This window comes from Sus scrofa, chromosome 9, assembly GCF_000003025.6.
Source record: "Sus scrofa isolate TJ Tabasco breed Duroc chromosome 9, Sscrofa11.1, whole genome shotgun sequence".
NCBI classification, from domain to species: domain Eukaryota; kingdom Metazoa; phylum Chordata; class Mammalia; order Artiodactyla; family Suidae; genus Sus; species Sus scrofa.
This window is the reverse complement of record NC_010451.4, coordinates 71,072,121-71,084,763: the sequence shown is the minus strand read 5'-3', so window position 1 is coordinate 71,084,763 and position 12,643 is coordinate 71,072,121. Positions and strand designations below refer to the sequence as shown.

At 37.8% G+C, this 12,643-nt stretch overlaps 1 protein-coding gene across 3 annotated transcripts in view; it reads right to left on the bottom strand.

Annotated features, from left to right (window-relative positions):
- CDK14 (cyclin dependent kinase 14) overlaps positions 1–12,643 on the bottom strand; it is a 632,242-nt gene that overhangs the window by 225,490 nt on the left and 394,109 nt on the right. For all 3 annotated transcript variants that reach the window (XM_021102362.1, XM_021102363.1, XM_021102364.1), the window contains one exon: positions 11,386–11,479. In XM_021102362.1, the coding sequence (XP_020958021.1) occupies positions 11,386–11,479 (94 nt within the window). The remainder of the gene's footprint in view (positions 1–11,385; positions 11,480–12,643) is intronic.

The window sequence follows — 12,643 nt, the reverse complement described above, 5'->3', positions numbered from 1 at the left end:
TAAAGTCATGTATAAATAAAATGGTAACATAAAAGAGGGCTATATTATATTAAAACATTTTCAAAACATTTAAGACTGTTAGACCACAGATGTGAACCACTGCCTCCAGAAAAGTCTTTGGCAAAAACTACTACAATAGGGAAACATTTACTGCTAGGGTGGATTTGCCTAAAAGCAATCTTGTGTTAATAGGAAAGGAACCATTACAAATCACAGAAATTGGAAACAGAGCACTTCTATTCCTATTATATGTTTCAGACCAACAACTGATTAGCAAATGTGGTCAGAGAACCACCGCCTTCTCTCGTCCTATCAAGTATCATAATACCACTTGGTATTACACCTGCTGCGCAAGTATTACTCATTCCCTTCAACCTGCCCCCAACGCCCTACAGATGCAGCTCACTCTGTCAGCCTCACTGTCCTTTTCATTTAAGTATCATGCACATCAGGACACCTTTGAATTCCTTTTTTTCTCCTCTGCACCATTTATCTATATCTGCCTCTCCTTCCTTTCCTCTCTTCTTTCTCATCTTCCAGAAAAATCATTTCATCCACATTTTCAAAGCACCATCCCCTCCACCCATTTCCTCTTGTCTACTAATCCAGCAAACATGCTTTCTTTTATTTTTGGTGTCCTCTACCTTACAAACATCCTGGTCATTATTTTTAAAATATTTATGACACACAATCAAATTTATAAATCTCAACTTAAAAAAAAAACACCTTTAGGAGTTCCTGTTGTGGCTCAGCAGTAACAAACTCGACTAGTATCCTTGAGGACATGGGTTCGATCCCTGGTCCTACAAGGTGGGTTAAGGATCTGGTGTTGGCATGGGCTGTGGTGTAGGTCGCAGATGCAGCTCAGATCCTGGGTTGCTGTGGCTGTGGTGTAGGCCGGGAGCTACAGCTCCAATTCAACCCCTAGCCTGGGAACTTCCATATGCCACATGTGTAGCCCTAAAAAGAGAAAAAGAAAAACAAAACAAAACACCTTTAAGGTGACATCTGACCCTCTTTACTCAGCCACTTCTCAAGGAGGCTGTCTATACTCAGGGTTTCCATTTTTTTTACTACACACTTACTCTTTAAACCCATTGTAATCTGACTTTAAATATCCAACACCTTTGGAACTATTCTCTCAGAAGTTTCTCAGCACGACCTTCCACTGACTTCACTGTAGTATTTGGGGCAGTTGATCAAGCTTTCCGTCTTGAAATTCTTCTACTTTCTTTTTTGACTTTAAAAAAGCACCCCCTGTCTCTCTTTGAACTCTAGATATTCCTACTCTGTTCTCTTCTCTAAAGTACGGTCTACTCTCTCCAAGACAGAAACATTTCCCACCTTCTCTTATCTACACCAACATTTCTGATGAACTAAATCAGGAAGCCCAAATCTCTTGCTCCAAAAAAATTCCAACTTGAAACACGCAACCGGTATACTTCAAACTCTCTTGCAGATTTGCTCAATCAGATCTCTAAATATTAACCTATATAGGAATTTAATGTTCCACATGAATCAAGGACTTCTCTTATAAGAAAATGTGTTCTATATTGTTGGTCAAAGTAACAAGAGTAGTAGAAATCCCCTTGCTTCAGTAGGAAGAATGATCCTTAGTTCATCAAATCCAGGCTTGAGAACTCTGATTTAAACTTTTCTTTCTTTTTTTTTATTTTTTATTTTATGGTTGAACCCATGGCATATGGAAGTTCTTGGGCCAGGGACTGAATCCAAGCCACAACTGCAGCAACGGCAGATCCTTTAATCCACTATGCCAGGCCAGGGATTGAACCCATGCCTCTGCAGTGACCTGAGCCACTGCCGTCAGGAGAACTATGATTTTAATACACTTATCTTCAAGCACAAACAAGCTGCTATTCTCTCCACCTAAATGCTCTGACCCCTGGTATCTGCATGTCCTGTGCCTTGACTAACATCATTCAATGCACAAGCGTCATGATCCTTCTGAGAAAGAGCTCCCCAGAACGACATATGAAATGTAGCATCTCTCATGCAGCACTCAAGAGACACATTATATATTTATTGGCTCACTGCTCATCTTTCCTCAAAGAAAAACAGGTTCCAAGAGAGCAGGGACTTTGTTTTGTGCACTGCTGTCTCCCCAGAACATGGAAGAGCATTTAGCCCATAGTAACCACATAATAAATATTTGTTGAAAAATGAATAACTTAACAAGGAAGTGAATGATTGAATGAAAATGTCCTCCCATTTATAGAAAGTCTGTAACATTATAAAGTAAATGTAAGAACCTTTAAGTAATATATTTTTGGTAATATATTTTTACCATGTGGACCAACTGAAATCTCTGGGTAACAGCCAGCTAATCTTCAAATAACAGCTTTTTTTGCAAAAAGTAATGTGATTAGCTATTTTATCCTGGAGTATTCCACTGTCCTTGTTTTTTTCTCAAGACAAATGACCTTAAAGAAGTTTGTTTTGTTTTGTTTTCTTGTTAGGGCCTCACCTAAGGCATATGGAAGTTCCCAGGCTAGGCGTTGAATCGGAGCTGCAGCTGCTGGTAACAGCCACAGCCTCGGCCACTCAGGATCCAAGCTGTGTCTACAACCTGCACTACCAGAGCTCATAGAAACACTGTATCCCCGACCCACTGAGTGAAGCCAGGGATCACACCTGCATCCTCACGGATACTAGTCAGATTCGTTTCTGCTGCGCCATAATGGGAACTGCCGACCTTAAAGAAATTTGCTACCAAAATTTCTATTAGCTTATTAGCACAGAACTTTCTTTATAAGACTATCTATCTAATGTCTCCATATGTGAATCACTCCATTTTTATTTCTCTAACACCTTCATTTTCACTGGATCTCTTTTCATCATTTTGCTTCCACACTGACTTCTGTTTTTTTCACAGAACTCTGGACCTGGGAGGACCTTAAGATACCGTTAGCCCAGGGGTTTCCAACCTTTCTTTCAGCTGTGAGACTGATTTCACATAGAAAATCTTAATGAAAGCAGAGCCAGGAGTGGAGGGGCTGGGACGTGCCCACCTTAAGGCTGCACTCACCTTCACTCCAGCACCCCCAAGCCTCTGAGGAGAATCATAAGTCTCCTCGGAAAACCATGGAGAGTCTAAACTTCCCTAATGAAATGCAGATGCAGGCTGTGTGTCGAGGCTTCCATGTCTCACTCATAGTACAGTGAGCTCAGGGTGAGGCACACGCTGAGGGAAACACAGAAAGGAAGGGCATGAGCCTCATAATTTTTCACCCACCAGCTCAACAGACCTGAGTCTGGTTATAATTTCCCTCCAGGGAGTGATGATTTTCTCCTTTCTTATCCTCCACTTATCTGCTGTTGCCCTTACTTTTGTGTCATTGTCCTGATTCTCTGCTGGTTTAGCTCCCCTGGCCCCACCAACCACGAGCATCCCTAAGGCCTAGACACCGCTCCTCTGCATTTCCTCCTCCACCTTCTCAAGAACTATATGGTTTGGGATCCAACATTGTCTGGTTCAAGTCAATGATTCCTTGACCCTCACCTTTCTCCTAATGCTGTTCAGCAAGAGTTGTGTATGGGAGAGCTCCACCTGGGGTCACCTGCTATCACCTCAAGTCCAGCACCTTGAGCTCTCTTCTTCTCTCCCTCCACTGGCACTTCTTTTCAAACATCCCCACTGTTTTCCATGACTTGATGAATCACTTAAGTACCCAAACTTGAAACTCTGAAGTTATCTTTGACTTCTTTCTCTTTCGCAGCATTTATTTTTTTTATAATGACTTTTATTTTTTTCCATTATAGCTGGTTTACAGTGTTCTGTCAATTTTCTACTGTACAGCAAGGTGACCCAGCCACACAAACATATATACATTCTTTTTTCTCACATTATGCTCCATCATAAGAGTGACTAGACATAGTTCCCAGTGCTACACAGCAGGGTCTCATTGCTTATCCATTCCAAAGCATTTATCTGGACGAAACTTTCCTTGAAAAAGACACATGCACTCCATAGCATTTAGATACAGGATGTATCAACAGTTATGCAACAACATCCTTCTGATCTGACTTTCTGGAAGCTATTTAAATGGAGCCCAGCTGACAGTACTTTTGAGGTGAGCACTGCTTATAGGCACAGTGCCTGGTGCAGAACAGATGCCTAATAATTCTTGTTGGAAGAATAATTGAATGGGATGAAAATATGTGATGCTTACTGTAGCATAAAAACCGCAAGCAAATTACCTAGCAATAGGGTAATGTGTTACTACATTTGGGCACACTAATAGAATATTATAGCATAATTAAAATAATATTTTCAAGCATATATTAATGGCTTGGAAATGGCTCCCTATTTAATGTGAAAATAAAGAGAAACTAGATACAAAAACCATACAATTGTTATTAAACTAACTGTGGAATCTAGAAAAGAAAATACCTATTTAACCCTGGTTATCTCTAAATGGTGGTGTTTATTCATTTTCCTAATGCTTTAAAATCTTTCTAACTACTTTATTTTTAAATAAGCTTAACACTCTGAAAAAGATTTGCCACCATGTAAATAACTATGCCTACTGATGAGGCTTGAAAAAAACATGTACAAATTAAAAGATTCATTTTTCCGCGGGGTGGGGGGTAGTATTACAGCCCATCTCCCTCATTTCAATTTTCTAAAATTGACTTTAAAAAAATGTTGCTTTAAAGTTTCCTAGTGGCCTAGCTGTTAAAATATCTGGCATTGTTACTGCTGTGGCTTGGGTTCCTGCTGTGGCACAGGTTCGATCCCTGGCCCAGGAATTTGTGCATGACATGAGCGCAGCCAAAAAAAAAGGTGTTGCTTATTATTTTCAGTATTCTTCACTCCCATATGTGTTGTTTAGTCCTCTACTTGTGTCAGACTTTATATAGTTGAGTTTATCATTATATCATATTACATTAGTTTTACTTTTAACTATTATTCTTTTGTTAAAAACTGTATTGTCTCCTTATTAATTACAGAGAAAATAAAATTTAAAAGTCCTCAATCTATCAAAGTCCAGTCTTCAACATCCAGTCTTAGCTTCCACACACACAAGACAGACTCCTCCTGCCTCCACTCCTGTATCATTGCCCCATGTCCTCCATCTCCCTTACTCCACTTCAAATCTTATACTTTCTCCAATGATTAACAAAAATGTTCTTAGCAATTTTCCCTTTGAACACCCACAGCCCTTATGTATAATCCTGTAATGGCATGCATTTTTAGAATTAAAAAGGTTACAGCTGCAAGACATCATTGAAATCATTTAGTTCAACTCCTCCCTTGCCAGATACAGAAACTACAATCCAATTAGAAAACATGGTGTGTTCAGGGGAAAAAAAAAAAATCTAGAATTAGAATTCAATATTTAACTCTTAACGTCCACTATTTTAAACTCATACAAGATCTCCTACTATTAATGAATCTCTCATCTGCTGATCAATTGCTCAGCAATTCTTCATGACTCATTCTTTATTTATTTTTTTTTTGTCTTTCTGTCTTTTCTAGTGCCACATCCGCAGCATGCGGAGGTTCCCAGGCTAGGGGTCTAATCCGAGGAGCTGTAGCCATCAGCCTATGCCAAAGCCACAACAATGCCAGATCCAAGCCGAATCTGTGACCTAAAACACAGCTCACGGCAACGCTGGATCCTTAATCCACTGAGCAAGGCCAGGGATCAAACCTGCAAACTCATGGTTCCTAGTTGGATTCATTAACCACTGAGCCATGAAGGGAACTCCGTAGTTCTTAAAGGTATATCTCGCCTTCCTATCTTTATTATCCTTGTTTTGTCCAGGGCACACACCATGGCACACAATCCCTGTCCATCTCCACTGTACCCAGTGCTGAGTCTTGAAGAAATATGGTGGAAATCAGCTCAAGCAGCCCAATAATGGGAATGAAGATAAAAATCTATGACAGCAATTGTTCATCCTAATAATGTGGCTGCTGTATCCAACTGGATGGTAACAACCATCAAAGGAGGTGGTGGTTTCTTTGACAGTCTATGTGGCTGTTCTAGCCAATCATGAAACCTCAGAGCAATGGTTTGCATTAGGACCCTGGAAAGAGAGCCAGGATGGGGAGACAAGGACCAGAACGAAGTCTACAGGTTACACCACTAAAGTCAGTTCACTGTAAAACACAGGGGTTTAAGGAGGGATCTAACTCAAGAGCCAGGCTGAGCAGCAGATTTTAAAGTTGCAAGTGGCTCTTTTTTCTCTCTGTCTCTCTCTCTCTCTCTCACACACACCTTCTTTTAAATTCTGAATGACGTATATTAAGAAGAGAAACATTTTAACAGCTGTACCAATCAAATAATGTACATGTTAAGAAATAACTGGTGGATAAAAATTCCATCACAAGCCAGAAGACCCAGGAGACAGGGAAAGGAGGGCCCCTTGTGGTTAATCAACATTCAAAGGCAGGGAGAACTAGGATGAGTCCTCCACACACAATCATGCCAGCCTCTCTATCTGAGATGCTGCACACTGAGCCATGAGCCACATAAACCCAAAAGCATCTGGCAAAGGTCTCAGACAGCTGTGCAAGCACTCTCTGCCATTTGTCCAGCTGTTGAGAAGTGACAGGAGAATGCTCCCAGGGTTCCGTCACGTAGATTTCCTTTTCAATTCAGAAAAGTGTGATTAGAATACAAATTTTTTATTAGTTCTGATTTTGTCACGCTGAATATATATTCACCTGGATGAATACAGCTACAACTTATTTTTGCAGCTAACAGAGGTGAATAGAATACATCATGCCACACTGAAAAATGGATAATGCTTCAGAAATGAAAATAAATCACTCTTTTCCCTTAAGAGCAGAGTTACTGCTTAGAGAAGGTGCCTATTTACCTGGAAACTCAAAATGTCTTGAATATAATTTGACGAAATTCCATCACTTGTCTTCCCTTTTTGTCTATGAGCATCACAATCTCAAGGAAAACGATTTAATAGTGAAATCGAAGACTGCAGCATAGCCAGTTCACCTTACATATATCAACACAGTTATTACATTGCAGAAATGATGGACTTGTTAAAAATGTGAACTGCTCCTTTCCACCAAGGAAGGAAAAAGAAAAAGTAAGGAAAAGAAAACCTTTAAAAGAAAAATAGAAAGGCTCCACTGACTGATCTTTGTTGCTTTCCATATAAAGACTCAGTATGTGGGAGTTAATTATATTAATTATCTTAGATAACAAGCTATTAATTTTGTGCTTCAAAGTTATTAACCACCTTTCTATACAGTTCATAGGCGAATGAATGGCCTTAATCCCTGTATTTAAACACAAAACAAACCAAACAATCCCGTGTTTCATGATTTTTCAAAGTTGATTATCTCCTTGGCAATGCTTTACCAGAGGCCAGATACACAACTGCTACTTTAGAAAGAGTCTCTGGCAGTTTACATGAGAAGCCTGTGAAAATGGACTTAATCACATTTAAACGTCATTCCTCTTCAGACTAGACCTAAAGGGTCACCAAGGAAAAGCATTTTTTCCCAGTGATTCAATTATACTGGGTTAGTAAAATTTCTTCTTCCAATGATTGCACAACTACTGGGAGAGCCTGCTGGTTGAATGTGTCATTTAGTTAACATTGGCAAATTTGAACAATTCAGTAGAGGAAATAAAATATTTAAGATGGTAACATTTACTTTCAAGAGAAGTTTGTAGATACCTCTCTTTTTTGGTCATGTCTAATTCTTCAGGGTAAAACATACATTATTTAATTTTATATATGAGGATCTTCATCTCCTAATTACCAAAGGATATTTTACTTGTAAAAATCATTCTGCATGTAAAAAAAAAAAAACACAAACAAAACAAAACAAAAAACCTACAGTAAATGAAGGAGTTATTACCATTAATCATGATGCTTATCTGCATTTAAGGATCTCTATGCTCTAACAAGAGCAAACAGTAGCTTAGTGTATCAACATTCCCACAGAAGATTTACAGTGATTTATTTCTTTGATTTATTAAAAGTCTAGTCATAGCTCAAAGGTCTCTGAATACCCATAAAATTAGGAAATAAGTGCCATAAAATTGAGAAATAACAGCAAAATCTCCATACAAGAAGCAATCCAACAAGACAGTACCTATTGGACATTGCTTACACTATTTCGCATAGGTTCTATCTTTACATTATAAAAATAATACTGAAAAGTAAAACTTTGCCTAAGCTATATCAATAAACTACGCCTTCATGACACAATATTTTTTGGTACTGTTGCTATAGAATGCACCTCATTTATATAAGCAATTCTTTTTCTTTTAAATTCATCCTTAAACAGCGCATACGTAGGTATATTTCTTTCTATATAATTTACTTTTGAAGTTTTATGATTTCAAATATAGTAAATTAATTATTTTAGCATAAAAAATCAGTAATTTGACAAGGTTATATAAGCATTATAGTTAGCTATCAGATAGAATAGTTAAGAGGACTCTAAAGTTTAAGAAAACTTATATTATCAGAATATATTTAAGTGGCAGTATTATTATTATTATACTTAAGCTTTAAATAAATTAAAAAGACAAATGTTTAAAGGTGTTTTGACATAAAAACCTATATGATGCAAACTATAGCCCATTAAAATTTCCTCTCCTATCACCTTTTTCAATGACACAATAGGTGAACAAGTTTATTGGTTTTTTTTGAGAAAATAACTGTTTAAAGTTATTTAAAATAATCAAATGAAAATAAAAGCTTGATTAGAAAAAAAGGAAAAGAAAATATGTCTATATTACATTGGTGCTAAGGGCCACGAAATATGAATAAAGAGATGTTACTTATTCTTGGATGGAAAAGCTCAATTTTATATCATTTCTTTGTAGTATAATCCATAGGCTCAATGCAATCTCAATGAAATCAGTGAGTTTCACGGGAACAGGGAGAAGGAAGTGTTTCAGGAGTTTAGATGAAGAGAAGGATGTATAAGAACAGTCAATAGATTTATGAAAATTAAATTGTATTCAATTACAAGCTTTCAATTCTAATAATTCTTAACTAATAGGATAACTGTGCAAAGAATGTTTCTGGCAGAACTTTATAATAGTTGAAAACTATAAATAAGCTATCAACATGGAGCTGATTAAACAAATTATATCCATACAATGAAACACCTATCATTAAGAATGATGATAAATTTCTGGATTTATTTTTTCAATGAGAGGTACTTACTGTTGTTAAATAAATATTTTCAAGTGAAAAGAGAAAGTTACAAAACAGTATACAAGATAACAACTTAAGTTTTTCAACATGTGTAGAAATGGAGGCTATCTACTGAAATACTGAAGGTAATTTTCTCTGGGGAGTAGGACAAAGTGGTTTTTCAACTTTTATACTTTTTGACATGGGAATATTCTAGTATAAACATGCATTATTATAATCACAAGATACCATTTTAACATTGTGGGTGGGAATTGATGGGCAATAGTAATCAGGTAAAACTGGAAGGAAGTGGACACAGACAGCCTCTGGGAGAAGAGACCAAGAGGACAACACTTTGAAGAAAGCAAAGTATTAGGGACTCTGCTGTTTGTCCACCTGTGCGAGCACACGTGGATGCTGGGACAGACGAGACTGAGGAGGAACCATGTGTTCTATGATTTTCTAGTTTCTACTCTCCCTTTCTTATCATTTTAATGCCGACATCAAGGTGAACGCAGCAGTGATGGAGTCTCAATTCACATTGCCACACTACCCTCCAGCAGTCCTTTTACTTAATGTGAAAGCTACATTGTAAGGCTGTACTTGCATAATCCAATGAGTGCATCTCTTGACAAGGTCCGTATGAAAATGCATTCCAGTGATTTCATATAGGAGATTTATTAAAGAAAAGTATGATGACATGGTTAACTGCTACAATGTATATCCTGACTCCTTTGAAGGAAAAAACTTCATTTGTCTAGTTCTTATTCCATGTTTCAAATAAGTTTATATCAATATTAGCTAATGCAGAAGTTCCACTCAATAAAAACACTTGGTATAAAAATGATTTGATAAAAATAACAACATATCTATAGGGTAATTATTATGTCTCAGACATAGTTCTAAAAGTACTTTATATAATTAAGACAATTATTCCTCAAAACCACCTATGAAGTAGGTGTTATTACCCTTATTTTACCCATGATAAAACTAAAATTCAGAGAGCTAAGCACAGCTAAGTGACAGAGCCTATGACACACCCAGGTTATCTGGTGACAGAACACATTTTATTTTTGCAGATTAAAAAAAATAAAAAGTAATGGAGTGGATAAGCAATGAGATCCTGTTGTATACAGAGAACTATATCCAATCACTTGTGATGGAACATTATGGAAGATAATGTGAGAAAAAGAATGTGTGTGTGTATATATATATATGTATAACTGGGTCACTTTGCTGTATAGCAGGAATTGACAGAACACTGTAAATCAACTATAATATAAAATTAAAAAAAGAAATTAAAAATTTTACAATAGATTTATAGAAAGGTTGAAATGAGCAGTACAGAGAGTTCCTCTATAGCCCTCACCAGTCTCCCCGATTGTTAAAATCTTACACCATAGGGAACAGCCATCCCATCTAAGGAGCACACATTGGTTGCCAATATTAACTAAATAGCACCCTTCACTTGTGTTTCACTAGTTTTTCCCAGTTCTTTTTTCTGTCCCAGGATTCCACACAGAACACCACACACACTGCACTGAGCTGTCATGCCCCTTCCCCTCCTCTGGGCTGAGACAGTTTCTCGGACTTGCCTTGGTTTTCATGACCTTGACAGTTTTGAGAACACTAGTCCAGTATTTTGTAGAATGTTCTTCCTCAGTTTGGGTTGGTGTGATGTCTTTGGTTTGGGAAGGGAGACCACAGAGGGGAAGTGCCCTAGTCAACACATTATATGAAGGGTATGGGCTACCCACACAAATTAGCTTAGATGATCTTAACCTTGAACACCGGGCTGAGGTACAGTTTGCCTGATTTCTCCATTCTGAAGTGACTATTCTCCCTTCTCTTCCCATGCTCTACTTTTTGGAAAAAAAAAAAGTTACTAATCCAAGCTCACATTTAAGTGGGTGGGGGTGGGAGGGAGTTAAGATACACCTATTTAAAGGAGGAGATATCTATATAAATTATTTCAAATTTTTCTGTCAGAGCCCTCATTTTTAACCCACTCTTCTATATTCTATCCTTTCTTACCATTTTGGCATATTAACATTTGCAGTAGTTTAGAAATCATTCACTAATTTCCTGCTTTTGCAAAGGTCCAAAATATGTTAGAATTAAATGTGACAGCCAACACATTTGTTTGAAATTATTTTTCACTACCACTGTAAGATTTGTCACTAAAGGATGCACTTGAAACGGACTTTTCTCAGAAACATTCTGTAAAGAACTTACCAGAAATATTCGTTCAAGTTGATCCTGAATGTCTTTCATTCCTGGAAAAGCAGCGACTCCTTGGATCATTTCAACAAAGATACAGCCAACTCCCCTAAAGAGAGAAGAAAGACGAGTTACAAAAACTCCAATATATTCTGCTTAGAAAACTAATCTGGAATTAAAACATCTGCATCTATTGAGGAGAAACAATGAATAAACAATATTCATACAGGGCTGTGCCACACATCCCGAGACACCATCACTTTCCTTTTCCTTCTCTGACTACTGCCCAGGAGGACTCCAAATAGATGCAACTATACTAGGCTCAGAAAATGGTGGAAACCAACAAAACATAAACCTCACTGACTCCACCTCACGCACTCCTTAGCCTGATACTAAAGTCTCCACATTCCTATTCTAACATCCTTTCCCAACCCCATTTCAAACACTCATAATGCATTGTCCTCTCTAGCTATCTAGGGCTCAAACCTCTCTTTGCATCAAAATCATTCAGGAAACTTTTTAAAAATGCAAATGATCTGAATACAAATCCCAGAGACTCTGTTTCAATCAGTTGGAGGCCAGGCACTGGCTCAGGCTGCTCAGGTGACTCAGGGCAGCTACACTGAGGCCAAGCATAACCCTACACAAGTTGGCTCAAATTGCTCTACTACCTAGAACTACCCCCCCATCTGTTTGCTCTTGACATGTAAGTCCAGCTCAACCTCTACGATCTAATTCAAATGTGATCTTTTCTATAAAGTCTTCCATGAATATAAATATTTTGCCAGATAGGATAGCTCCCTTAATGAGTTTATTTGTTAAGCTCTTATTTAATATATCAGCCATCTACTATGGTCATTTTCCTCTCCTACCTGCCATGCTCACAGTTTCTATCTGGCAAGACAGTCCAGCTTATCAGAAGACCTTGCCTCCCAGACTATAGAAGCCTGCACCTAACCCAAGAGGAACACCCAATTCATCATACAGGCAGAGAGCCAATCAGATACTTCAGCTGAAAGGTTGGAGACCAAGTCTCCTGGGAACAGGATGGAAAGAAACTACCATATGTAGGTTAAATAAGTCACATTAATGGCAGAGAAGTAGCCAGAATGGCCACTCTCCTGCAGATGAAGTTCCCCGAATTGACCTTGCTCTCACCTTCCTAAGGCTTGGATGTTCAGATAACCTAGTGCTTTTAATAGATCTCTCTAACATTCAGAAAGTCTCTCAGATTTTTTAATTGGCTTTGTTTCCTGAAAATATCCTAAACAAA